Here is a 27,523-nt window from a genome sequence, read left to right as displayed (position 1 = left end):
GTTCTTTAAATTTTATATACTTGGTTGAGAATGAAAAATTTATACTTGTGAATGGTTAAATTTGGGGTGAATGTGAGCATTAGTAGTTGGAAAAATAATTTGGTGTTGTTGTAACTAATTATAATTGAAGGAAGTAAATAGCATTAAAATGGAAATTTGAGTTTATGGAGGAAGTGGTGGTGAAATTGTGATTCTAGTTATGCAAGTTAATATGTTGATATAATTTTAGAGTTGTGGATTGAGTTTTGTGTCAAAGACTTTAGTTTAATTTTAAGAGGAAATGCTATTGAATTTTCATTAGATTATTAATATGAAAAGTAAAGCATGTGGCTGCTTTTGATTATTGGATTATTGATTTTAAAGCATGTGGTTGCTTTTGATTATTGGATTATTGATTTTCTAGGAGTCATGCATATTAGCAAGTCTAGAAAGAGAGTTAAAGAGATTATGAGATTGGAAATGGTAATGAGATTAGTAGCACATTATGAAGTGATAGCAGCAAAATTTAGTAAATATGATTTAATATTTTAAAATAATAAGAAATATTATGAGATTGTGGATTAGCATAATGATTGATTGATTATTTAGCTACTTTGGGTAGCAATGAATTTTTATTCAACATAATTATGTTATTGGAGATGGTGAGTTTGATGGTCTATGGTTTTGACAACTATGATATGCCTTAGTATCACTATGAGATATTGAATTGTATTTAGCATATTTGCTTCCGCTAGAGGGATGTCAGTAGTTTAATTATTGTAGTAGGAAAGAGCTGCCCATAGAGAGGTGAAGCCACCACAGCAAGGTTAAAACAGTATGGATATGATTTTGATATCTATTTTGATACCTTGGCATATCCTTGGATGTCAAGAGCCAATTACCAATATTCTTACATATGTGAGGAATGATTGGAGACTAGGAAAAATTTAATTTGAGATTGATATGGAGATTTTAAAATTTGCATAGCATTCATGTTGAAATTTATTATCTATTTTATTCAGTTTGTTCTAAAAATTTTATTATTGAACTTATTCATCTAGCTTCTTGTTCTCTAGTTCCTTCTGTTTCATGATATGTATTGTAAATGCTAACTCACTGAGCTTTTCCCCAGAAGCTCACTCCTCCCAACTCACCAGTTTTGCAGGTGATGTAAGATGGATGTTGAGTATCAGTTTGATGGTTTTAGATGCTCCAATTAGCTAAACCCACAGTTCTGGAAAGCAAAGGAAGAATTTTTTTCAGTAGGGATAAGGTTGTTACAATATCTGTACTTTTTGAGATTCAAATAAAAAAACTTTACAATTAGCAATTACCTGCCTGAACTTGGTCCAATTATCCTTAGAAGAAAGCATAGCATTGTAGACCTCTTTGTAGTCAATCTCAATGAAGTTGTGATGCGGAAAATCCTGCCAATATAAAGTTTCTCGAAGAGCAACTACTTTGGATAAACACGGAGGAAGACAACCAACTACAAAGCCCGAATAACCAAAAACTATGATGTCAAATGAATTCACATAGTTTTTTTATAAGCAGAATTTTATTAAAGGGTGAAAAAAGATGAGGGGGAAAATCAACTGAGATTTAAACCCTGAACCAACAGGTCAATCCCGCACACTCAACCTATACTAACAACAAAAACCTGTTGATGAAAAATGCCCTCATTGAGCAGCTCTTAGCATCATCCTTTCATCATTATGATCCTTAGATCTACTTGAATGAAATGTTTGCTTCAGGCTTGGAGACAATGATACACATTTTAAGTAATTATTTACCAGGCATTTCCCAATTTTATGGACGAACAAAGGATCCAAAAACATTAGTGGCAAATACTCCACACCTGTAAAAATACTCCATCTGATCAACTCTGTGCTAAAGCAGGTAATAACTCTTGCATTTTCAAGTTTCATATTCGTGTAACACAAATAGCAAACATAAGGTTGCTGAAAACAGGATATCTTATTGATAAAATAAAAGGAGTAACTATTCATGCTATTATTCACACAGAACGTCCACTGCATAAATAATGTTCATGTCCAATGTACAAGAACGTCATTGGAATGGTGAATAATCAAACCTTAATGAAAAAAAATCTTTTGTCAAGTTACAAAGTAAACTAGGAAACAGATTTCATAGGTTGAATGTGATTCAAGACTACAACTATTTGAAGAAGTCATGTGATAACTCATGCAATTTAAAGAAGAGAACAGGATGTGCTTGCCTTACAAGAGATAGTAATTACAACTATTTGCATATGCAAGAATTGCTATGATCAATCGATGTGCATGTGCTCTTTCACTACACACAAAAACACAATAACCTTAGTTCATATGAAGAAGTTTATAAATTACATAAATACACACACAAGCATAGAAGTAGTGTAACAAAAAATTGAAAAATTGAAACCCAGAACTCATCTGAATCCAAAAGGTACCTTTTCCCAACTTTCGAATAGTTTTTGTGAAACTCTTGAGCAATGGTCATATTGTTTATGTGCTTATTTGAAAAGGTAATCAGTCCATTAGATTGGATTACACCCTGCTCATTTAATGTTGTGAAATTAACATATTTGGAGAAAAGAAATGAGAGAGTACCATGTAGTTTTGCTTGCATGATTGTTGTGCCCATAAGGTTTCCTTTAAACTCTAAACTGAAAATGGGTCCATATAGACTGAAAATTTTGCACAATGAACCATACTGTCAAAAAATAAAAATGGATTTCTTTTAAAAAACAGAACAACCAATAATTTATACTTGGATTATTTTCATAGTAAGGCATGTAAAGGTGACGAACATACCAAAACAAACACTTTCTTGCACAAGAGACGCCAATTCATAAGCATTATCAATTTCCAAACTCTGAAATTGAAGACAATAGTTACAGAATGCTTATTTGAAATTCCATAGCTCAGTTAAAAGTACATGGAAATGCTTCAATCCACAGATTCACAATATCAGCAAAACAGCCTGAAACTAACGTTAAAGGATAAACTATGGGCTTTTTTTTTTTCGATAAGCTGAACTATGGGTTTTTTAATATTTAATTGTTCATGTAAAAGCAAATATAACAATAAAATGATTGAATAAACAACCCAGAAATAAGATTTCCACACAACTGGATGGAAGGAATAAGTTAGACTTGAAGAAATATGAAGTGTTAAATCTCATTTTGTTTTCAAAACCAATGATTTTTTCACCACTGGATGCTGCGAAGCAGAAGATAAGGTTCTTATTTGTGGACAATCCCAAATATTAAGACATTGAAGTGAAGTGAGGTTTCACAGTAAGTCCTCTAGCAGAAATTCTAGATCATATATATATATAAATTTTTGAGGTGAAAAATCTAAAAAATAGGAAATTCCTTCAGGGTGTCCCACATTGCTAGTTCTTGTGTCGTCAGATATCATTGTTTTTTTCTTTTTTCAGAACCAACGATTTTTCCACCACTGCATGCCAAATAGCAAAAGACAAATCGGAAGTTGTACCTTATCTGAAGAAGCCATCAGTAAAGAAATTTTACAGACCCAAGTTGTTATAAAGTGGCAGCAAGTTGAAGTTCATCTCCGGCTAAGTGGCAGTAAAACTTGTTCTGATTTTGCGTCTCTTCCATTTATTTGGTTTTTTTTTTCTTTCGTAGATTAAAAAAAAATAATTCCCAAAAAAAAATCATCATTAATTCTCAAAATATGATAAAATAATCATTTTCTTATCAAACTGAATTAATGACTATAGTGAGAAACAAATATTTTTAATTCATTTGAAAATTTTAATTTATAAATGCTAGTTTTTTTTTAAGGAATATAGTCTTTTTTAAAGAAATATATTAGTATTGATTTATTGCTATTAAAAAGTGAATTTAAAGTATAAAATAAAAGAGATAAGAAAATGATTTCTCAAAATTTAAAAACTGGAAGTAAAAATATTTTCTTGTTTTTATAAAATGAAAAACTAAAAAAAAAAAATTGTACCGAACACACCCATAGATTCCCACTTTTCTGAGAAATCTGAACAAATGCATATATTTTTTTATAAGTAATTAAATGTTAGAAAATGTAATTACCAAAAAATAAAAACGAAGGAAAGAAGGAAAATGAATCATGCTTGTGACAATTGCATATATAGTATTGAACTTTTTTTGCCTACTTATAATATAGAAACCAATGAATTTGAAGAAAATCAATTTTTTGAATCACCAAAGCATTCAATGCAGTAAAAGTGGTAAACACTTGAAAGAGAATAAAAAGAACATGATAAGGCAGGCAACAACTTACAGATGAATGGGATGAACAGAGGTCTTAACTTGCAGTAGTTATCTCATTTGAAAAATGCTTCATGCTAAATTCCAGTCCAAAAAGTCATCTTTAGTAAAGACATCTGGGATGCGAGCAATCCTGGGCCAACCAGCACTTATGTTGTTACATCATTTAGGTGAGTTCGGGCATCCAGCAATCCACTCAGGTAAATACATCAAATTCACTATGAGCAAGAAGACTACATTTAGTTCCCCAGCACCCAAATCTTGTCAAAATGCTTTTCTGTCGCAACATTAAACGATCAGATTGATACTCCAAAACTAAATGTTAGAATCCCTTTAAACCATCAAAATTGTAGCATAGAACGTCCAAAGAAGCACCTTCAATACAATGCTACAAAAGGAATGTCTACAACTGTTCTTTAATTTCAGATAGCAGCAGCCATGATATGAAGGTCTCAAAGCATTGAAACCCAAAACTTCATCCGAGTCTAAAGTGCTTCCATAAAACTCTTTGGACATCAATGTCATATTGTTTACACCAAAAATATCCACCAGGCTAGGAGCAGGCACTGCACTACGTTTTTGAGAACAACAATAAGATTGCTTTAGCCAAAAAATTCAAAAAAAAAAAGTTAAAAAATTTAAAAATAAGGAGTTTCATCATTTTATCAGCTGATCGGGCACTTACTAGCTTGTCAGTTTCTGCATCGAAAATCAACTCTCTTGCAACACGTAGAAGCTGAAATTCTAGCATGGATTTCTTTGCAGTGGCACTACCTGTTAAAACTAGAGAACCAAGAAAACATAATTGACAAATAGGAACACTTGACCAAATCAATTAACACTCTTTTTATTAAAAAAAAAAAAGATATCTTGACCAAAGAAAAATTTTTATATATTGACCCCAGAAAAAGTTTTTTCTAAATCTGCCACTATCAGTCAACCAGTGAACAGGAGTGGATTTCATTCTGCTCATTTGGTAATAAACACAAGGAAAAAAAAAACATGGGATTTGGTAATAAAAAGTACAACTGATTCCACAATTACATAAATTAATGAATTTTGAAGAGAAGAAGTAAATAAATAAAACATAAAACTATAAATATTATGAAGAACCAGAGGAACTTTGAGCAGATCAAGCTTCTTGTATTGAGTACCTTCCATGTCACATTTCACAAGATAAGGCTTCAATTTGGGGCAAATGCTATACATTTTTGAGGAAGAAACTCGAGATAGTAATTTTTTTCCCCGAAAAACGAAAAATTAAATATCAAGGAAATAGTTCATAACAAAAAAAATGTTGGGAAAACCCAGTACTACTTACCAAAGTGTTTGATGGAACGTGTAAATTTGATTGGAAGAAAATGATTAGATGCCAATGTTTCCATCCTCCAGTTTAGAAGCTGCATAATTTTCAATCCAAAAAGAGAAAACAAAATTAAAAAGCCAAAAATAAACTCTTGCAAATGAAATTGAATAATTAACTACATGAAATTGTCATGGTTAACTCACCAATTGTCGACATCAACATCTATGAACAACTTCTTTCAGGTGAGTTTGGCATCCACTGAGGTAAAGACATCAAATTCACAATGAATAAGAAGATTACATTTAGGGAACAACAAATCATGTTTCAGCGAAAATTTTGAATATAGGGAGGTTCATCATTTTATTAACTAAGGCACTTACCAGCTTGTCAGTTTCTGTTCAGAAAACCATTTCTCTTGCAAAGTGTAGAAGCGAAAACTGCAAGTGCAAGGGATTATGGGACATCTCATAGTGGCAAATACAGTTAAAACTAGAGAATCAAGAAAACAAATTACAAAATTAAGTAGGAATCATGGTCTTAAGTTTTCTAATCAAAAGTGAATACTGACAAGCTGGTTAGTGCCAAATAATTAAGGCAGGCTGTTGATTTAGCTTACAAAAGGAATGTGAACAGAAGTAAAAACTCGTCGAAGAAGTTGATCAATGACAATGCCCTTCATCACAATTTCATATATGAAGGCTACTCAATGATTCCCCATCCTAAAGTTCAGAAGCTGTAGCAGTACGTCTATCTGGAAGACAAAGACAGGGAAAAGAATTATAAAGAGCCAGAAATAAATTCTTGCAACTGAAATTAAGGTAGTGAAATTACTAGATATTGTCATGGTTGCACACCAATTATTCAGCATCTATGAACAAATGCTTTGAGATTTAAGAGAGAATATTGCAAGATATCAGTCAACCTGCAAGATCGACATAAAAAAATACATGAAAATCCAAGAATTTTGATGACAAAAACTAGCGTCTGCTTCTAATATAGAAGGAAAAATATAATTTTTATTGATGAGGATAAGGACATACCCCAAGAGAAGTCTGATTCTTCTGATCATAGTTTGCAGTAGCCATCCTCTTGAATCCATCTTCCATCAATTCTAATATTTGGGACGTAAGCAATCTTGGGCCAATCAGCACCTTTGTTGTTTTTGCATTTTTCTGAGAGTAGAGGACATTCTTCAATCCAGAAATATTGTAATGCGGTGAGGCTTTCCATCCACTCCGGCAAAGATATCAAATTAGGACAATTTTTTATCATGAGTTTGCGCAGAGTGGGAACATGTTGAAGTCCCTTTGGGAGTGACGCCAATTTGAACAAATTTTCAAATATAAGCACTTGGAGTCTTGTAAGGTACTGCCATGGCATATCACTATGATCCTCTGAATCAGATAAATCAAGCTCCTCACAAGCCAAGAAGACAAGCTTCTCAAGGGAGGTTAGATGCCGCAAAGCAGAAGACACCTTTGTTATTCGTGGACAATACCGAATAAAGAGACGTTGGAGTGATGTGAGATTTGTCATCAACTCCTCTGGCAGAAATTCTAGATCCTCAATTTTCTCGATATGCAGAATTTTCAATTGAGAAGGGGAAATCGAAGAACGAGAAGAGGTAGATTGTGACACCGAAATCTTCATCTTCAGTATGTCCTCCAATGACTTCTTGCTGGCATTAATCATTGCAAATTTTTTGACAGATGGAATGAGAGGCATTGAAGTGAGGTTAGGGCAAGACCTGATCTCCAAATAATCAAGACAGTGAAATTGTAGCAACTGAGGCGTGGATGTATCTCTCCTCCATCCCTTCAGATTTGGGCAATTTTCTAGCCAGAGATTCTCTAAGGAAGGGAAGAATAATGCATTGTCGCAATTAATCCCACTCTCTATGTACTCCAGATCAGTTAAATTCTCAATCGTCAAACGTTTAAGTGAAGGGAACTGATCCAACGGTGGAAAATGCTGGCATTTTTTGCAGTTATCAATTCGAAGTACCACCAAATTATTGAGGGAAGAAATCCAGCTTGGAAACAAGAGTCTTCCGCGCCCAAACACAAGAAACCATTTTAGATTAAGGTGTGGCCGCAGCTCTTCTAATGACATTTCTTCATCATTTTCAACTTCATCAGGACCACTATCACAATTATTATCATAGGGAGGGCCCAATTTCCATGATAATCTCAAGGTTTGAAGGTATTGCTTCTCTTTCAAATTGGCAGCCTTAAATTCAGATGCTGGATTTTTCACATACCGTAGATTCATGATTCGAAGCACATCTCTCAGATTGTTCAAGTCACGTAATTCGCCAAGTCGACCGCTATGTTTGGAGACACCGTTATCTTTTGCCACCATGAATGCTGATAAATTCTCAAGGGAGGTTAGTTGACCAATCCCACGTGGCATATGAGTCAAACTAACACATCCCATAAGCTCAAGTTGTTGGAGATTGACAAACTTTTTAATGTGCTTTGGCAACTGCTTAAGCCTTACACAATTGAGTAGGTGCAGAGCTTGCAGGTTTAGGAGTTTAATAATGGAATCCGGAAGGATTTCAATGTCTTTGTTATCAGAAAGATCAAGAAGCCTTATGTGCTTCAATTTATCAATGAAACATGGCACTCTCTTAATTCCCAAACCATACAAATGTAATACCCTTACATGACTTAATTTGGAAAAAATTTCATCACATTCAACTTCTTTAATATCATGCTTTTTTGACCAATTAAATGATGCAAATGTTCTCACCTTTGACACAGGAGGTAAGCAAATTGCAACTTTTTGCCATGACTTAACTTCAAAATCAATTGACAAATGTCGAGTGTTTTTTTCAACACGTTTTGCATCTGAATTTAATAAAATGATTTCATCTCCTGCTACTTGCGTGGCAAGATCATGCATCAAATCATGCATTTTACAACTCCATAAATTGCCCAATGCATCTTCTTCTACTTCTTGAAAGAAGAACCTCCATGAAAGATCCTTGAAATATTTTAAACCTATATCTTGAAGACTTTGTTCTGAATTTGATGATTTAATAAATCCTTGTGCCATCCAAAATCTCACCAAACATGGGATGTTAATTTTATAATCTTTTGGATATAATCTACAATAAGCAAAGCAACATTTTAAATGAGAAGGTAGATGACTATAACTCAATTTGAGAGTTTGAATAATACTATTCTTCTCTTCATTCATATTTGGTAGTTCTTTTTCTTTAAAGTGTTGCCATTCGTCTGTTGTATTTTTAGAATACAACAAACGACTTATTACTCTTATGGCTAAAGGGACTCCAACACATTTTGCCACAATTTCTTTTCCAATTCTCTCATGGTCTAGGCTAATAACTTCCCCTTGTTTAAAAGCCATATTTGTAAATAAAGACCATGAATCATCAACAAGTAGGCCTTGTAAGTCATGTGTTTTTGTTGATCCTATCATTTCTGCAACATTTTTAAGACGTGTAGTCACTATTATTTTGCTTCCACTTCCACTTCCAACTAACAAATCCTTCAACTTAAACCATTTTTCAGGATCCTCATTCCATAAATCGTCCAAAACAAGTAAATATTTTTTTCCCTTAATTTTGTCATGAAGACGATCTTTCAAGGTATTCATTTCAAGATTTTTAGGTTTCTCACCAGTGAGAGATTCCAAAATCTTTTCAACAATTATTTTAACTTCAAAATTATCAGAAATGCACACCCACATTTTGAGCTCAAAATTTGATTTCACCGTCTCATCATTATATGCTAGTTGAGCAAGTGTTGTCTTTCCTAATCCTCCAATACCCACAATGGAAATGATTGACGCGTCCTCCCCATAAGAGGAAGACAGAAGAAAATCAACAATTTCCTTCTTATCCTTTTCTCTGCCAACAACTATTTGAGGTAAAGATGAGTGAGTTTGCTCTCTTTCCTCAAACAAAGGAAGTTTCCTCTCAGGGAGCTCATTTAAGAGAAACTTCTTATTTGCAGCAATCCCATCTAATTTACTTCTAACTTTTTTAATCTTATGAGCCATTTTAAGACCATAAGCAAATTGGTTTGAGCTTGAAAAGAACAAGCGTACCTCCTTCACTATTTTGTTGCCGGTCATCATCTGCTTCAGTAATACATCTGTGGAGAACTCATCTAATAAGTCATCAGCATCGTAAAATGCTTCTTTTAGCGATTCAACCCAAACTTTGACTTCATGACTCTGCGAATACTTCTCCTCTGCATCTAGAAGAACAGCTTGGATGGTTGAAACTGTCGTCCTGAGTTTGTCAAGCTCCTCTTGGACAGCCCACTTCAGCTTAGTCTCCTGAAGTGCTGGAGAAGCCAGCTTAGAAATGATTCTTCCTGCAATATTGAAGAGAATTGCTTCTGCCATCGATTCACAATTAAGAGGAAAGTAAAGGTAAAAAGGGGCAATTGGGAAGCGTTCAAGGTTTGAAGAGAAAGATTATGAAGCTATGTGGAGGATGAAAATGCTATGGAAATATTTATAAAACGAATTTAGAGTCTTCTAATTCACCCTAAGACGAAAATGTTCCAAAAAGACTAACCGCGTGGGGACACATAGGAATATTGCTTTGTTTGTTTATCGTCATTAATTCTTGAAATTTATTAGTAGATTTCATATCATTAATATTAAAGGCTGGCCAATAGGCCATTATCTGTAAATTATAAAAAGGCTTTTGTTCATGTAGAGGATACTGCTTTAATTTGAAAAAGATTACAAAGATAATTTTCATAGTATCTATTTTAACTAGCAAATAGAAAAATTGATGCAATATGTGTGTTTATCAAATAATTGTTGAATTTATTTGAAAGAGTTGTTGGACATGGTTAACTAATCTATTTATAAAATAATAGTAATAATATTTCCCAAATTTATTAAAGAACAAAGGATCCAAAACACTTGTGGAAAATATATGAGAATGTAGTTTTCAGAAAACTTCAAACTTCTAAAAAAACTCTATCTGATCAACTCTGTTCTACAATAGCTGAAATGTAGCTATCAAAGGCCGGCTAATAGAAAAATTCGGACACTCACCCTTAGCATTTAAATAACAAAGAATGGGGTTGGCCTTAGCTTCTCTTAATTGACTGCGACAGAGACAAAATAAAATATTTATGTCGATCAAATAATTGTTGAATTCATTCATTTAGAAATGAATTTATTAATCTAACAGGATTAATATTTTTATAACAAGACTCGCCCAAGATGCTGCTGTGAAAATATTACAATTATTATATTACGAGCCGTGTGGATTCATATGACTATGATATGAGAATATTTTATAATTTCTAGGGTGCCATTGCTATGGAGTTAATTTCTAAGAAAACCGTGTGGGCTACTCATATGGCGATGCTATATATGGATGGAGTTGTCTCTTTGGCAGGGAATGCTCATTAAGGAATATATTGAAGAAAATTAAAATAAAATTCTGAGCCGCTAAGGATGCTATATATGGAGTTATCTCGATGGTGTTTTGTATTAATTCTTTATTCAGAATATCTATCAGGAAATTTTCTGAGTCAATCTGAATATGATTTTATCTATATGTTGTTGTCAAAGAGTTGGTGGAGAAGCCAAAGTTGCAAATATAATAATAAGGCCCAGCCCTCATTTTCCTGGAAGAGTGATGAAAATGCATAATATTAATATATTACTGTCAATGTTAGGTAAATGATTGACATATATTGTCTTTTAATTTGTTTTTTAAAAGAAAAATTATAATAAATTATTGCAGAGAATCAACAAATTGCTGAACTATATCCCAATCGATTTCAGGCTTATTCTTTCTTGTGAAGGCAGCTCAGATTTCACTCTTGGTTATCAATCTGGCAATGGTAATGGAACCATAAGTATGAACTTCATTTGGGTTGGAATCATGTATTAAAAGATAATATAGAAATAATGTATTAAAAATAATAACGTATTTACAAAAATACATATTTTTATTTATTATACTCTGTTATTGACAATTTAAAAGTACACTGTTATTCACTTTGTGATAAAGAAACAATTAAGCCAGGAATTTTCAATTAAAAAAAAATAGCTATAACAATGAAGACTTATGTGTTCTAATTCTGATTTTTATTTGCGAGGTCTTTAAGTAACGTTTAATGAAAAATAAGCATTAAATTATATAATTAATTTACATAAAATGAAATTACTACTTAAAATGCTTTTCCCCAATAATATACACTCATGTATATTTAAAATATACATGATAACAAAATTAGATCATCTTTCAGGTTTTCAATATAATTTGATTTCACAAGAAAGATTTTGAAATCCATTACTGTTGTGCCCACAAGGTTTCCTCTGAAGTGTAAACTGCAACTGGCTCCATATAGACCGAAAATTTTGCACAATGCACAAGACTGTCAAAAAATAGAAAATGGCATTTTTTTTTTAAAAAAAAAATGAAGAATAAATAATTTATACTTGGATTACGCCATAGTAAGGCATGTGGAGATTATTATTATTATTATTATTATTCAATTATCTTTTTCACTCTTTCGTTTACAATACTTTACTTCAATTTTGTAAAAAAAAAAAAAAAGACTTAAAATTTATTAGCCATTTATGTATAACAAGGCTCCCCAAAAGATTAGCGAATCTTAAATTTCTGCAATTCTTTATTAGCCAATCAAGTATTTTGTATTTAGAAGGAAAGAAGAATGAATTTCATTTTTTAATTTTATTTAAGTGGATTTAATAATCTAATTAAAATATAATTTCAAGCCTATCACTATTTACGACATTAAATACAGTGTTAATTAGAGGGAAAATTTTTTCTTTCACAAAAATCTTTTTTTTTTTTTAAATCTCCTCTTTACGTAGCCACAGCAAGTTTTTTTTTTTCTCTAGATAGATTTTTTTTTTGTTTTTTTTTTTAATACTCTCCCATATTTATATTCATTTGAAATAGATCTTAGTTTATCTCCTATTCCCTTAGATAGGTTTTGCTTTTGCTTTTTGAAATTTAAAATACAATGTGTATTATTGACTCCTTTTAGTTAGAGATTTTAAATATTTAAATATGAATAATAATCTTCTATCAATGAAACTTGACAATACAGCATAATCCTTCATTAAAGTTTGATAGTTTAAACTCTTTTGCGGGATGCAGAGATAGCAAGATCCTGAAAGGCAGTGTTACAGAAATTTTCAATTATTGATATCTGTGTTTTTTTTTTTATTATTTTTTTATGTTATGTTTACCTTGTGATGTTTATGAACAAATTGTTTGTTTACATTACTTTACTTCAGAAAAGAGAATAGTTGTAGAGGAAGGTGTTCATACTTCAATTTTGCAAAAAAGGGGGTGTTTAATAAATTATATAAAACTTAAAATTTATTATAAAATTTTAAATTAATATAAGAAATCAAAGAATTAAAAATTATAAAAAAAGAACTGAAAAAGGGGAGTGCTTAATATTTTTATTGGATATTGTGAGCTTCCATGTGGCCATATGAACGTTACCTTTATATTTCATTTTTTTTTTGGAATTTTAAAGGCATGTCCATGTGAACCGAAAGGTAAGATTGGGGTTGGTAGGATGGCAAGCTGGTCTTTAAATAATCTCACTTGATTGAATATATGTAATGCTAAAGCCAAGGTTAGGTTCATTGTATTAAAAAAATGAAGAATACAGCTATACACCATTGAAAATGCCTAATTGGTGCAATGGCCTTTTTATATCTTCCTGAAAAATGGAGCTGCTTGATCAACATAGAGAAAATTCTGCTGCCTGGAGGTTGGACAATTCATGTGCATCTGCAACTATTTTAAGGCCCTCTTATGCACCTTCCAAGAGAGAGGTTCCATAATTTTACCAGGATCTTCAATTGGACAGAAGTCCTTGAGATGTTTCTGAAACACTATTTCAATCTTTATTATGAAATCTAGCAATGGAGAAGGCCATTAGATATTGTTGCAATTTGCAATGGAGAGGGCCATTAGATATTGTTGCAATTTGTCTTGTGATCTATTATGGGTTAACTTTTCCCGGCCATCCCTCAACTTTGGAGTTTATTACATTTTCATCCCTCATCTTTATTTTGTTACTGTAAAGTCCCCTAACTTAAAAAACGTTATGTAAAAGTCTCTAAACTTAAAAAAATTACATAAAAATCCCTCATGCAAGAATCTTATAATATTTCTGACCAATCTGATATGTGACAGTGACATGCTATAAAATAGAATGAAATTAAAGAAACTAAAGTGCTACATATGAAATTCATATTAATCTCTCTCCCATAACATCTATCTCATATCTATTAATCCTACTCAAAAGTTCAAAATTATATTTATTGCTTGATTAGGGATTCGGTCATCATATCACTCGAAATACCTACAGCAATCAGAACTCTATAATTTCATACACAAACACATAAATGTGGTATATTTAGTATAATAAATTATTTCACCAAAAAAAATTCAGCTTTAAAATCAAAAAACTCATCTAACATACTTACCCCATATTTTTTCACTCAAAAAAGTCTTCAAACTTGTTTGGCATTGAGTTTTAGAAGCCAAAAGTGTTTTTTAGAAAAAAAAAATACCATTTTAAATGCTATTGAAAAAAACAGTTTGAAAAAAATTATGTTGTTATTTTAGTATTCTTATGCTAAAACATGTTAAATTTATTTTTTAAATCAGATTTTAATACTCTATAACTAATATATTTAAGAAAGTGTTTTTCTTAATAGCAGTTTTAATAGAAATGCCAAATAGACATGACCTTTTCATTTTACAATGAGACACTGTCACATATCAAATTGGTTTGAGACATGATAAGATTCTAATATGAGGGACTTTTATGTTACGTTTTTTAAGTTAAGGGACTTTTATATAATGTTTTTTAAGTTAAAGGACTTATAACAAGCTCTAAAGTTGAAGGAGGGTTAGTAAAAATTAGCCTGTGTCATGTGTGGTGCTTTGTTGCTGAGTCAAAAAGAGAACAACTTCCACACTCCAATATTAAATCCTTGAACCTTTTTGTACCTGTGATATCAACTTATTGGTGGCGTTGGGTTTTACAAAGAGAAAATAAGATTTATCAAACAGCAAGTGAGAGTAAAATCAATAGCTTCATCATCAATCTGTAGATAGTTAATGGCTAAATGCATCTCAGTTCCTATGCTTATGCTAAATATGTAATTGGCTACTTAAACTTTTATTTTATTCAATTCCATACCATTTTTTTATCGGTAATTAAATTAATATATAAAATGCTAACTAAACAAAAAAAAATGTTGGTACTTTATTCTTTTAATAATTTAAATAAACCATTTATATGGTTAAAATTAAAATAAATATTATAAATTTTTTCATTGTCTCTTTCTCTCTCTCTCTCTCTCCCCTCTATTTTCTCCCATTTTCTCACATATTCTCACTAACCAAACACAAAACAAGATAAAATTGGACGGGTCCGAGGACACCCCTCTATGCTCCAACTTGTATATCCAGTAATTATCTCATTAGTAATAATCATGAAAATTCAAAAAACCTAAAGTGATTAATTGAATAAGAAACTCAATTACCACTCAAATTAACACATGCTAATTAGGGATAATCTGGTTGGTATTCCGTCACTTTTAAAGTGTGGAAAGTGAGAAGGTCTTAAGTTCAAATCTCCCCATCTACCTATTTTAATATTATGCACTTTATGTGAGAAAGAGAGATGACTATTTTCCATTGTGTAGCCCATTGTTTATACGTGACTTATTGTGCCCCCATTCAATCCAAAAGAAATTAACCTGTATGTTTACATGTAATCGCCCTTACTGGAGACTAAATAAATAGTAGTTAGTAGAAATGTCAACAAATGCATTATTTTTTGAGAAAAATAAGAACCTTAGAACAGTCTTTTCTTCTGCCATCTCTTCTGGGTTCAAGGTTGACCCGAAAGCTAAATGGCTAAAATTTTCTGTTGAACGTTCAATCTTTTCTTGGTCCAACCCAGGACCTTCAGGCCCAAAGATCTTTAGCCAATGACCATACAAACAAAGAAGGTGACGAAAAAAAGTGTTGAAGTTGATTAATGATTATAGAAGGCAAAAACATCAGCGCATTCGAAGTTAAGTCTCCAGTTGGAGAAAATGTTTGAAGAAAGTGAATGGAAATGGAAAGAACTAAGAGCTCCAAAAAATAGTTTCTAATTACAAAAGCAGCTATAAGATAATTATTGGCTGTCTGGTAGTGGTAGTGGTAGTCCGAGGGTGATTTCGCTGAGTTAACCCCCCTGGGTTTTGCTTCTTGTAATTACTAAACAGCTTATGGTCTTAGGTATCAATTTGGCAATCTCATCTAATCTCTCTCTAATATCTTTGATGTTAAGAGCTATTTTAAGACCGTAATCAAACTGGTTTTGATGGTATTAAGAAATGAAGAATGCAGTTAGACACCATAGAAATGCCAAATTGGTGCAAAGCAAAGCCCATTATCTTCTTGGAAAAATAGAGCTGCTAGATCAAAGCTTTCACATTCTTAATCATTCATCCACAAAAAATCCGTTGAAGTTAAATTTCTACAATTAGAGATATTGTTATTGTTATTATTGCAATTCTTTCTGTTTGCTAACAAAATCAAAAGCAGATTTCCATATGCTCTGTTATGTGATGATGCTCTATTTGATGATATAAAAACAGAACTTCCTGACTCCAACTCAAAGTCCAAATTCAATCCAAATTTATGTTGAGGAAGCTTGATTCATGCTCCCCAATGCTAGACTTCACTTTTTTTTTATAAGCAAAATTATTTTATTAATAAATCCAGGAAAAACTTAGCATGTATTATCCGACTAAACCCAGGTCATCAGACCTACCCAGTACACCCAACCTAAGATGATACATGCTAAGTGAAAAAACCTGGAGGGAACAAAATTACAATCCCAGAACCAAAGGAAACAAACAGACCAAAAACCAGCTCAAGTCTCAAGAGAAAAACTGCAAACAAACAAAAGAAACATGTTGAATACACAAATACATACAACAATTTGAAACCAGGATTTAAAAGAAAGCAATGAAATCCTCATTGCGCCATGAACCTTGTTTGGCCAACAAATCTGCAACTGAGTTGTATTCTCGTGGGGAGAAGCAACAGGTAAGAGGTGGAAGGGACTCAATTCTGGTAACATTGGAGTTAAGCACCTATTATAGTCGCCAAGGAGTGGATTCTACTTTAAGAACCCAAGAAACAGCATTCTTTGTATCTGATCCAACCAAAATAGAATTAGATGAGTCAAAAAGAAAAAAATTCGCATAAGATAACTCCAAATCTTCAATAGATGGATGTGCATATGCAACTATTCCGGTTTAATTACAACTATTTGCGTATGCAATAATTGCTATGATCGATGGATGTGCTTCTCTTTCACCACACACAAAGAAAAACACAATAACCTCAGTTCATATGAAGAAGAAGTTTATAAATCACATAAACACACACAAGCGTAAAAGTATTGTAACAATAAATTGATTAATTGAAACTCGGAACTTTTCTAAATCCAAAAGACACCTTTCCCCAACTTCCAAATTGCTTCTGTGAAACTCACGAATGATGATCATATTGTTTATGTGCCTACTGGAAAAGCAAATCAGTCCACCAGATTGGATTTCACTCCGTTCATTAAGTTTTGTCAAATTAACATATTTGGAGAAAATAACTGAGATGAGCACCATGTAGTTGTGCACGATTGTTGTGCCCGCAAGTTTTCCTTTAAAGTCTGAACTGCAATAGGGTCCACATAGACTAAAAATTTTGCACAATGCACCAGACTATTAAAAATTAGAAAATGAATTTTTTTTTAAAAAGAACAAATAACTTGTACTTGGATTATGTTCATAGTAATTCATTTGAAGGTATACAAAAAAAAAAAAAAAGAAAAATTCCTTGCGCAAGAGAGGCCAATTCACAGCTGCTCTTCTCTCTTAGAACCATTATCAATTTCCAAACTCTCAAATTGAAGACAATAGTTGCAGAATGCTTATTTGAAATTCCATAGCTCAATTAAAATTAAATCGAAATGCTTCAATCTATTGATTCACAATATCAGCAGAACAGCCTGAAACTAACATTAAAAGGATAAACAGTACCTGAAGTGCTGAAGTTTCTCTTTTAAGTTTGTTAATTTATGTAATATAGGAAAGTTAACTATGACAAGACAAGAAAAATGGAATACCTACATAAAACCTCAAGTCCCCGAACACTCTGGATCTCACTCAGAACATGCATCTGCAACAAAAGTTCCAAACAATTCTGCAATCACGTAAATGATTTCTACAGTGAAGAAACAAATGAAAAATAAAAATGAAAATTACTAAAAAACAGATCATGTTTCTTGTTCTGAGTACCTTCAATATCACATGCCTAGAGATTAGACCTCAATTGGGGCAAATGCCTTAAATTTTCTAGAAGAAACTCCAGATTGTCAATTTCTTTTCCCGGAAAACAAATTAAAGAAAGTTAAAACTATGGGCTTTTTGATATTTCATTGTTCATGTACAAGAAAATATCACAATAAAATGATAGAAAAACAACAGCAATAAGACTAACCACACAATTAGATGGAAGGAATAACTTAGATTTGAAGAAATATGAAGCGTTGAATCTTATTTTGTTTAACCAATGATTTTTCCACCACTGCATGCCGCATAGCAGAAGACAAGGTTGTTATTTGTGGACAATCCCAAATATTAAGGCATTGAAGTGAAGTAAGGTTAACATATATATGCAGAAATTCTAGCAGAATTTCAACTGAATATGCTGAAATTCTAGATCCCATATATATAATATATATTGATTTTTGAGGAAAAAAAACCATTAATTGTTCAGTTAAAATTTAAAAAATTAGGAAATTCTTTCAGGGTGTCCCAGATTGCTAGTTCTTACTTTTGCCTTAAGAGATCATAGTTGATTTCTCAGCAATCTTCAGTTCCTAGAACTAACTTGTGCCTTCAGAGATCACAGTTGATTTCTCAGCAATCTTCAGTTCCTAGAACTAAATTCAAACCAGTTCTTAGACATCTTGCTGTGATACTAAATTGCAATAAAAAAAAAACCTCCATTTCTTGAGCAATATTAAATTGCAAAGTTCATATATATAATCAACTGATGAAGTCTCAACTGGTCAGCATCATTGAACCTTTCTTGATTATGACCCCTAAATCTGCTTGAATCAGAATCAGACGTTTGCTTCAGGCCTAGACACAATGACAGACATTAGAAGTAATCAGTTTTTGAACAATTCCCAATTTTATAGAAGTAAATAGGGTCCCTAAAATTATGGTAACTGGTAAATAAGAGATTATGGTCTTGAAAAATCTCCATACCTTTAACAATTATTGCAGATAAGTTAGATGATCAGTTGCCATTAAATAGGTAATGAGTCCTTAATTTTCGTGCTGCTGCGCGGGTAATGAGCAAGCATTAAAATTGATGCAAACTATTAGATATTATGTATCAGTCACTCAAAAAGAAGAAGAAACAAACATGTACCAGTCAGTAATAAAATAGCACTTGCTGGCACATGAGAGGCAAATCCACAATTGTTTCTCTGGCTTCTTTCAACAAGACAGAATCATCATCAACTGCATTCAGCAGTACAAAACTAGTGAGCATCAGAATGAATGCCAAACATAAAAACACATTAACTGTAAAAACTAGCGTGTGCTTGTAAAATAGAGAGAAAAAAAAAAGGTTATGGAAGAGGATAAGGACATACACGAAGGAAAGTCTGGTTCTTCTGATTATAATTTTGTAACAACCATCCTCCTGAATCCATCTTCCATCAATTCTATTATATGGGATGTGAGCAATCTTGGGCCAATTAGCACCCATGTTGTTTTTGCATCTTTATGACAGTTGAGGACATTCTACAATCTAGAAAGCTTGTAATGTGGGTAGGCTTTCCATCCACTCCTGTGAAGGCATCAAATTAGGGCAACTGTCCATTGTGAGTCTGCACAGAGTGGGAACATGTTGAAGTCCAAACAAAGTTACTCCTGGTTGCAATTTTTCTGATACTCTGTTTATTAATGGTGCTCTGTTATTAAGAGGCAGATTGTTAATTTCAGCCATTTTGTGAGAAATTTCGGATGTATTTCAATGAGATAAGCTCAATTGATGTCAGTAGAAAATGCTAGACTGCAGCAATATAAATGGCCAACATAACAAATTTACTGAATTAAAACATTCATCTTTTGCAGGAAGAATAATTAATTACATTGTTATTCACATAAATTTTCAATCTAAATCTCCATTTCAATTAGAATGGTTGTGTAAGCAAATGAGTATCATCCTTACATGATTTTGATGATTAAATTTATGGAAGTAATTGGTTACAAAATGTAGAGAACAACATGTATTAGCGTAATAAGAAGTTCAGATGAGGAGGAAAAACAAACAGTGGTTTAAACCCAGGACCAGCAGGTCCAGCCCCATACACCCAACCTATAGGAAGAAAGAAATGGGATGAGTACCATGTAATTTTGCATGATTCCTGTGCCCACAAGGTTTTCTTTAAAGTCTAAACTGCAATTGGGTCCATAGACACTGAAAATTTTGCACAATGCAATAGACTGTCAAAATTTTTTTTTTTTTTTTTTTTTTGAAAAAAAGAACAAAAAATTTATACTTGGATTATGTTCATATAGGCTATGTGAAGGTGATGAACATACCAAAACAAACACTTTCTTGCATAAGAGAGGCCAATTGACAATAGCTTTTCTCTTGCATCTTTCAACAAGGCAGAACCATTATCAATTTCCAAACTTTGGAATTGAAGACAATAGTTGCAGAATGCTTATTTGAAATTCCATAGCTCAATTAAAATTACATGGAAATGCTTCAATCTACTGATTCACAATATTTGCAGAACAGCTTGAAACTAACTTTAAAAGGATAAACAGTAGCTGAAGTTCCTCCATTCGCTGCATTGATCTTTAACAAACTTAAGTACCAAACAAAAGGTACAAACAATTCTGCAATCACATAAATGATTTCTTAAGTGAAGAAACAGATGAAAATAATATATAGAAATGTAAAAGTTATATATATATATATATATATATATATATATATATATATATATATATATATATATATATAGAAAAAGAAGAGGAGCATTGAGCAGAGCATTTTTCTTCCAGATCACATGCCTGGAGATTAGACCTCAATTTTGGGCAAATGCTTTACATTTTCTAGAGGAAACTCCTGATTGTCATTTTGTTTTCCTGAAACCAAAACAAAGAAAGGTAAAACTATGGGCTTTTTGATAGTTAATTGTTCACGTACAAGAAAATATAACAATAAAATGATAGAAAAAACAACCAAGTAACAAGACTTACCACACAACTGGAAGCAAGGAATAAGATTTGAAGAAATATCAAGTGTTGAATCTCATTCTGTTTTCAGAACCAATGATTTTTCCACCACTGCATGCTGCATAGCAGAAGACGAAATGGAAGTTGTGCCTTATTTGAAGAAGCCATCAATAAAGAAATTCTACAGTCCCAAGTTGTTACAAAGTGGCAGCAATACTTCAAAATTTGAAAAGAACATGATAAGTTGGCAGCAACTTACAGAGGTCTTGACTTGCAGAAGTAGTTAGATACTGTCCATCTCATTTGAAAAATGATAAATTCCAGTCCAAAAATCATCCTCAGTAAAGACATCAGAGATGAGCAATACACTCAGGTAAAGACATCAAATTCACAATGAGCAAGAAGATTACATTTACTTGCTCAAAATATTATGTTCCCCAGCATCCAAATCTTGTCAAAATGCTTTCTCTGTCAACGTTTAGTGATCAGATTGATACCCCAAAACTAAAAGAAACACTTTCAACACAGCGCTACAAAAGGGATATCTACAACTGTTTATTAATTTCAGATAACGGCGGCCATGATATGAAGCTCTCAAAGCATTGAAACCCAAAACTTCATCGGAGTCTAAAGTGCTTCCATAAAACTCTGACTATCAATGGTTCACACTAAAAATATCAACCAGGCTAGAGGCAGGCACTGCATTATGTTTCCGACAATAACAATCAGAATCATGATTTAGCCAAGAAATTTAAATATAAGGAGGTTCATCATTTTATCAGCTGAGGCACTTACTAGCTGAAATTCTCTTGCAAAATGTACAATCTGAGATTCTAGTATGGATTTCTTTGTAGTGGCACTTCCAGTTAAAACTAGAGAACCAAGAAAACAAAAGTAAGAAATAGGAATACTTGCTGGTAATTATGCATCAATGACTTAAAAGCTCAAGAAGCCTATATTTAGGGCATAAATTGGCCAACATGTTTCTTTTAAAAGAATGAGTGGCATAATTATAACATGTATGTAAAGGCAGAATCATGCATAAAATCCTTATGCGTCTATTGGAAAATCATGTCAGTCAACCAGTGAACAGTACTGGATTTTCATACTGTCAAATTAACACAAGGAAAAAAAAAATGGGAATTTGGTAATTAAAAAGTACAACTGATTCCACAATTATATAAACTGATGAATTTTGAAGAGAAGAAATAAATAAATAAAATATAAAACTGTAAATATTATGAAGAACCAGAGGACCTTTGAACAGATCAAGCTTCTTGTGTTGAGTACCTTCCATATCACATTTCACAAGATAAAGGCTTCAATTTGGGGCAACTGCTTTAAATTTGTTTGGAAGAAACTCGAGATAGTCATTTTTTTTCCTGAAAAACCAAATTAAATATCAGGGAAGAGTTAATAACAAAAAAAATGTTGGGAAAACCCAGTACTACTTATCACACTGTTTGATGGAACGTGTAAATTAGATGACAACAAATCACTGTTGAATATTATTTTGCTTTTTTCAGCTCTGCATTAAGCAGTTCAGATGACAATACCAAAAGAGGAAAAAATTAAGAAGCCAAAAATAAAATCTTGCAATGAAATTGAGTAATTAACTACATGAAATTTTCATAGTTAACTCACCAATTGTCAACATCAACATCAATGAACAACTTCTTTGAGGTGAGTTTGGCTGGCATCCACTGAGGTAAAGACATCAAATTCACAATGAATAAGAAGATTACATTTAGAGAACAACAAATTATGTTTCAGATAAAAATTTGAATATAGGGAGGTTCATCATTTTATTAACTGATGCACTTACCAGCTTGTCAGTTTATGTGTATAAAACCAATTCTCTTGCAAAGTGTAGAAGCTAAAACTACAAGGGATTATGGGACTTCTTCATAGTGGCAACTCACTAGAGAATCAAGAAAAAAATTACAAAATTAACTAGGAATTTTGGCCTTAAGTGTTCAAATCAAGAGTGAATACTCACTGACAAGCTGGTAAGTGCCAAATAATTAAGGCAGGCTGTTAATTTAACTCACAAAGTTAAAACTCGTAGACAATGCCCTTCATCGAAATTTCATATATGAAGCTACTCAATGAATCCCCATCCTAAAGTTTGGAAGCATTAGCCGTACACCTATCTGGACGACAAAGCGAAAGAAAAAATTATAAAGAGCCAGAAATAAATTATTGCAACTGAAATTAATTAAAGTAATGAAATGATTAGATATTGTCATGGTTACACACCAATTGTTCAACACCTCTGAACAACTGCTCTGAGATTTAAGAGAGAATATTGCAAGATATCTGTCAACCTGCAACATCAATATAGAAAAACACATGAAAATCCAAGAATTTTAATGACAAAAACTAGCGTCTGCTTCTAAGATTTAAAAAAAAAATAGTAATAATGTTTATTGAAGGGGTTAAGGACATTACCCCAAGAGAAGTCGATCTGATTCTTCTGATCATAGTTTGTAGCAGCCATCCTCTTGAATCCATCTACCGTCAATACTAATATTTGGGATGTGAGCAATCTTTGGCCAATCAGCGCCCTTGTTGTTTTTGCAACTTTCTGATAGTTGAGGACATTCTTTGATCACGAAAGATTGCACGGTAAGGCTACCTATCCACTCCGGTAAAGATATCAAATTAGGACAACTTTTGATTACGAGTCTGCGCAGAGTGGGAACATGTTGAAGTCCCTTTGGTAGTGACGCCAATTTGATCAAATTTGCAAATTGAAGCCGCTGGAGGCTTCTAAGGTATTGCCACTGCACATCATCAGATAAATTGAGCTCCTCACAAGCCTTGATGACAAGACCCTCAAGGGAGGTTAGATGCCACAAATCCTCTGGCAGAACTTCTAGATCCTCAATTCCCTCGATATAAAGAATTTTCAATGGAGAAAGGGAAATCGAAGAAGAGGTGGATTGCGACACCGAAATCTTCATCTTCAGTATGTCCTCCAATGACTTCTTGCTGGTTTCTACCAATACCAATGTTTCGACAGATGGAATGAGAGGCATTGAAGTGAGGTTAGGGCAAGACCTGATTTCCAAATAAAAAAGACAGTGAAATTGTAGCAACTGAGGCGTGGATGTATCCCTCCTCCATCCTTTCAGATTTGGGCAATTTATGAGCCAGAGTTTCTCTAAGGAAGGGAAGAATAATGCATTGTCGCAATTAATCCCACTCTCTATGCACTCCAGATCAGTTAAATTCTCAATCGTCAAATGTTTAAGTGAAGGGAACTGATCCAACGGTGGAAAATGCTGGCATTTTTTGCAGTTATCAATTCGAAGATTCACTAAATTAGTGAGGGAAGAAATCCAGCTTGGAAACATGAGTCTTCCGCACCCAAACACAAACAACGATTTTAGATTAAGGTGTGGCCGCAGCTCTTCTAACGACATTTCTTCATCTTTTTCAACATCATCTGGACCACTATCACTATCATTATCGTAGGGAGGGCCCAATTTCCATGATAATCGCAAGGCTTGAATGTGTTGCTTCTCTTTCAAATTGGCTGCCTCAAATTCAGATGTTGGATTTTTCACGTACCGTAGATTCATGATCCGTAGCATATCTCTCAGATTGTTCAAGTTACTCAATTCACTAAGGGCACCGCCATGTTTGGAGACACCGTTATCTTTGTCTACCATGAATAGTGATAAATTCTCAATAGAAGTCAGTTGACCAATCCCATGTGGCATATGAGTCAAACTAACACATCCCCTAAGGAAAAGTCGCTGGAGATTGACCAACTTTTTGATACGCTTTGGCAACTGTTTAAGCCTTTCACAGTTGACTAGGTATAGAATTTGCAAGTTTTGAAGTTTAATTATGGAATCAGGAAGGAACTCAATGCCTTTATTTTCAGAAAGATCGAGATATCTTATGTGCTTTAATTTATTAATGGAATGTGGCACTTTCTCAATCCCCAAACCACATAAATTCAATGACCTTACACGACTTAATTTGAAAAAAATTTCATGACATTCTACTTCTTTAATATCATGCATTTTTGACCAATTGAATGATGTAAATGTTCGCACCTTTGTCACAACAGGTAAGCAACTTGCAACTTTTTGCCATGACTCAACTTTAAAACCAATTGAAACATGTCGAGTTCCTTCTTTAACAAGTTCTGCATCCGAATTTAATAAAATGATATCCTCTCTAGCTACTTGCACAACAAGATCATACATCAAATCATGCATTTTACATCTTAATAAATTACCCCTCATATCTTCTTCTACTTCCTGAAAGAAAGACCTCCATAAAAGATCTTTGAAATATTTTAAGCCTACATCTCTGAAACTTTGTTTTGAATCTGATAATTTAATCAATCCTTGTGCCATCCAAAGATTCACCAAATATCTTATGTCAATTTTTGAACCTTTTGGAAATAATCTACAATAGGCAAAACAACACTTTAAATGAGAAGGGAGATGATCATAACTCAACCTAAGAGTTTTCATAATGTTAATCTCCCCTTCATTCAAATATAAAAGCTCTTTTTCTTTGATCGATTCCCACTCATTTATTGCATTTTTATAATACAATAAACTTCCTATTGCTCGAATGGCTAAAGGGACTCCAACACATTTTGTCACAATTTCTCTTCCAATTTTCTCATGCTTTGCGCTTGTTACTTGCTCTTGCTTGAAAGCCATTTTTTTAAACAACAACCATGACTTAGCATCACATAGGCCTTGTAATTTACTTGTTTCATCTGATCTTATCATCTTTGCAACATTTTCAAGACGCGTAGTCACTATTATTTTACTTCCACATGCACCTCTGGCTAACAAATCTTTAAAGTCAAACCATTTTTTGGAATCCTCATTCCATAAATCATCCAAAACAAGCAAATATTTTTCTTCATTAATTTTCTCCCAAAGTAGATCTTTCAAGGTATTCAATTCAAGATTTTTAGGCTTCTCACCATCAAGAGACTCCAAAATCTTTTCAACAACTATTTTTACATCAAAATTTTCAGAAATACACACCCACATTTTGAGCTCAAAATATGATTTCACCCTCACATCATTGTATGCAAGTTGAGCAAGTGTTGTCTTTCCTAATCCTCCAACACCAACAATGGAAATGATTGACACATTCTCCCCATAACTAGAAGACAGAAGAAAATCAATGATTTTCTTCTTATCATCTTCTCTACCAACAACTACAAGAGGCAAAGATGAGTGAGTTTGCTCTCTTTCCTCAACCATAGGAGCTGTGATCTCATCTAAGTGAAACTTCCTATTTGCAACAGTCTCATCTAATTTACTTCTAACTTTTCCAATCTTATGAGCCATTTTAAGACCATAAACAAATGGGTTTGAGCTTGAAAAGAAGAGGCGTACCTCCTTCACCATTTTATTGCCAGTCATCATCCGCTTCACTAAAACATCTGTGGAGAACTCATCTAGCAAGTCATCAGCATCGTAAAAAGCATCTTTTAGCGAGTCAACCCAATCTTTGATTTGATGCTTCTGCGAGTACTGCTGCTCTGCATCAAGAAGCACAGCTTGGATGGTTGAAACTGTCCTCCTGAGTTTCTCAAGCTCCTCTTTGACACCCCACCAGAGCCTAGTCTCTTGAAGAACTCGAGAACCCAGCTTCTTAATGATTTCCACAACAATGCCGGAGAGAATTGCATCTGCCATTACTTTTCAAGTGAGTGGAAAGTGAAGGTAAGTCAGAATTGGGAAGTGTTTAAGGTTTGAAGAGAAGGATTATGAAGAAGTGTGGAGGATGAAAATGCTATGGAATATATATAGAAAGGATTTAGGCTCTTGCAGGAGATATTCATTTCTATAAGGATAACCGTTTGGGGTCTTGTAAAAAAAAAAAAAAAGACCCCACTCTGTTTGTAACGTACTGCAAACCAAGTGGAGCCCAAGTAAAAAATTCAATAGGTAAAAACAGATTTAATGAATGAATTATTTGGTATTGCAAACTGTGTGGATTCCATGAAAACAAAATCCAATTAATACTGAATTATTTGAGGGGGAAAGGAAGTAAAATTCTCTTATATTAAAGCAAAGTATTCCATATTGATTGACATTCGGGAAAGGCTGTGACATGGTTGAAGTGTTCGAAGAAGAAACAACACTTTCAGAGGATGACATGGTGTGCCGTGAAAGGCTCTGATGCCATATTATGATTGGTCCAACTTGATGATTCTCTTTGCATTCGATAATATATATATAAGTACACTTTACACTTAGTTCATATACAGTAGGAAAGTAGGAATAAGCAGGAGACTAAAAAGTGGAGACAACAACAACTTAACATTGGTGAATATTTAACATTTTTTTGGGTATTATAAATTATGTGTTTTCCTGATCTTATTATTTTTTAACATTTTTTAATTGTGTAGACACTATTATTTTGCTTTCAAATTAATAATAAATCCTTTTAAGTAAAATCATTATTTTTAGAAATTTTCATTCTATAAAATTATTTAAATTAAGTAAATAATTTTTTTTTTCATGAAAAAATCTTCCACTTTCAGACCATTAAGTCAAAATTGGTGATATGGTAAGCCGTGTGAAGCCCTTCCAAAAGGGGAATTTTTTATTTAAAAAACAAAGAAAAAGGAAAAA

General features: G+C 32.9%; 3 protein-coding genes across 53 annotated transcripts in view; all 3 read right to left on the bottom strand.

Moving 5' to 3' along the window:
• Positions 1-6,421, bottom strand: part of LOC110656779 (putative disease resistance protein RGA3) — a 35,127-nt gene extending 28,706 nt beyond the window's left edge. The window contains exon 1 of one of the 2 annotated variants that reach the window (XR_009143246.1): positions 6,393-6,421. The gene's annotated coding sequence lies outside the window, so the exon portion shown is untranslated. The remainder of the gene's footprint in view (positions 1-6,392) is intronic. The other variant, XR_009143247.1, reaches the window with a different exon arrangement.
• Positions 6,422-6,588: 167 nt separating this feature from the next.
• Positions 6,589-9,984, bottom strand: LOC110636832 (putative disease resistance protein RGA3). The gene has a single exon (XM_058134548.1). It carries the CDS (start codon positions 9,939-9,941, stop codon positions 6,627-6,629), a length of 3,315 nt encoding a protein of 1,104 aa, XP_057990531.1. The 5' UTR covers positions 9,942-9,984; the 3' UTR covers positions 6,589-6,626.
• A 6,192-nt stretch (positions 9,985-16,176) lies between these two features.
• Positions 16,177-26,714, bottom strand: LOC110653140 (putative disease resistance protein RGA3). 50 transcript variants are annotated; one of them, XM_058134524.1, is made up of 19 exons: positions 23,346-26,714; positions 23,154-23,221; positions 22,946-23,047; positions 22,539-22,597; positions 22,185-22,276; positions 21,690-21,766; positions 21,154-21,593; positions 20,919-21,012; positions 20,250-20,552; positions 20,052-20,124; positions 19,295-19,615; positions 19,069-19,160; positions 18,903-18,977; positions 18,633-18,773; positions 18,463-18,571; positions 18,127-18,213; positions 17,925-18,008; positions 17,753-17,805; positions 16,250-17,301 (listed from the first exon to the last, which is right to left on the bottom strand). In XM_058134524.1, exon 1 carries the CDS (start codon positions 26,579-26,581, stop codon positions 23,375-23,377), a length of 3,207 nt encoding a protein of 1,068 aa, XP_057990507.1. In that variant the 5' UTR covers positions 26,582-26,714; the 3' UTR covers positions 16,250-17,301; positions 17,753-17,805; positions 17,925-18,008; positions 18,127-18,213; positions 18,463-18,571; positions 18,633-18,773; positions 18,903-18,977; positions 19,069-19,160; positions 19,295-19,615; positions 20,052-20,124; positions 20,250-20,552; positions 20,919-21,012; positions 21,154-21,593; positions 21,690-21,766; positions 22,185-22,276; positions 22,539-22,597; positions 22,946-23,047; positions 23,154-23,221; positions 23,346-23,374. The 50 variants fall into 50 exon arrangements, with proteins under 50 accessions (XP_057990498.1, XP_057990515.1, XP_057990488.1 ...); XM_058134515.1 differs by having other exon boundaries at positions 16,177-17,301; positions 17,925-18,213; positions 18,698-18,773; XM_058134532.1 differs by lacking the exon at positions 18,463-18,571 and having other exon boundaries at positions 16,177-17,301; positions 18,698-18,773.
• Positions 26,715-27,523: the final 809 nt, after the last annotated feature.

This window comes from Hevea brasiliensis, chromosome 14, assembly GCF_030052815.1.
Source record: "Hevea brasiliensis isolate MT/VB/25A 57/8 chromosome 14, ASM3005281v1, whole genome shotgun sequence".
Classification (NCBI taxonomy): Eukaryota; Viridiplantae; Streptophyta; class Magnoliopsida; order Malpighiales; family Euphorbiaceae; genus Hevea; species Hevea brasiliensis.
This window is presented reverse-complemented; position numbering and strand designations above follow the sequence as displayed.

Coding starts and splice junctions, on each gene's coding strand:
- LOC110636832 (XM_058134548.1), bottom strand. CDS start 9,941: ATGGCAGAAGCAATTCTCTTCAATATTGCAGGAAGAATCATTTCTAAG.
- LOC110653140 (XM_058134505.1), bottom strand. CDS start 26,581: ATGGCAGATGCAATTCTCTCCGGCATTGTTGTGGAAATCATTAAGAAG.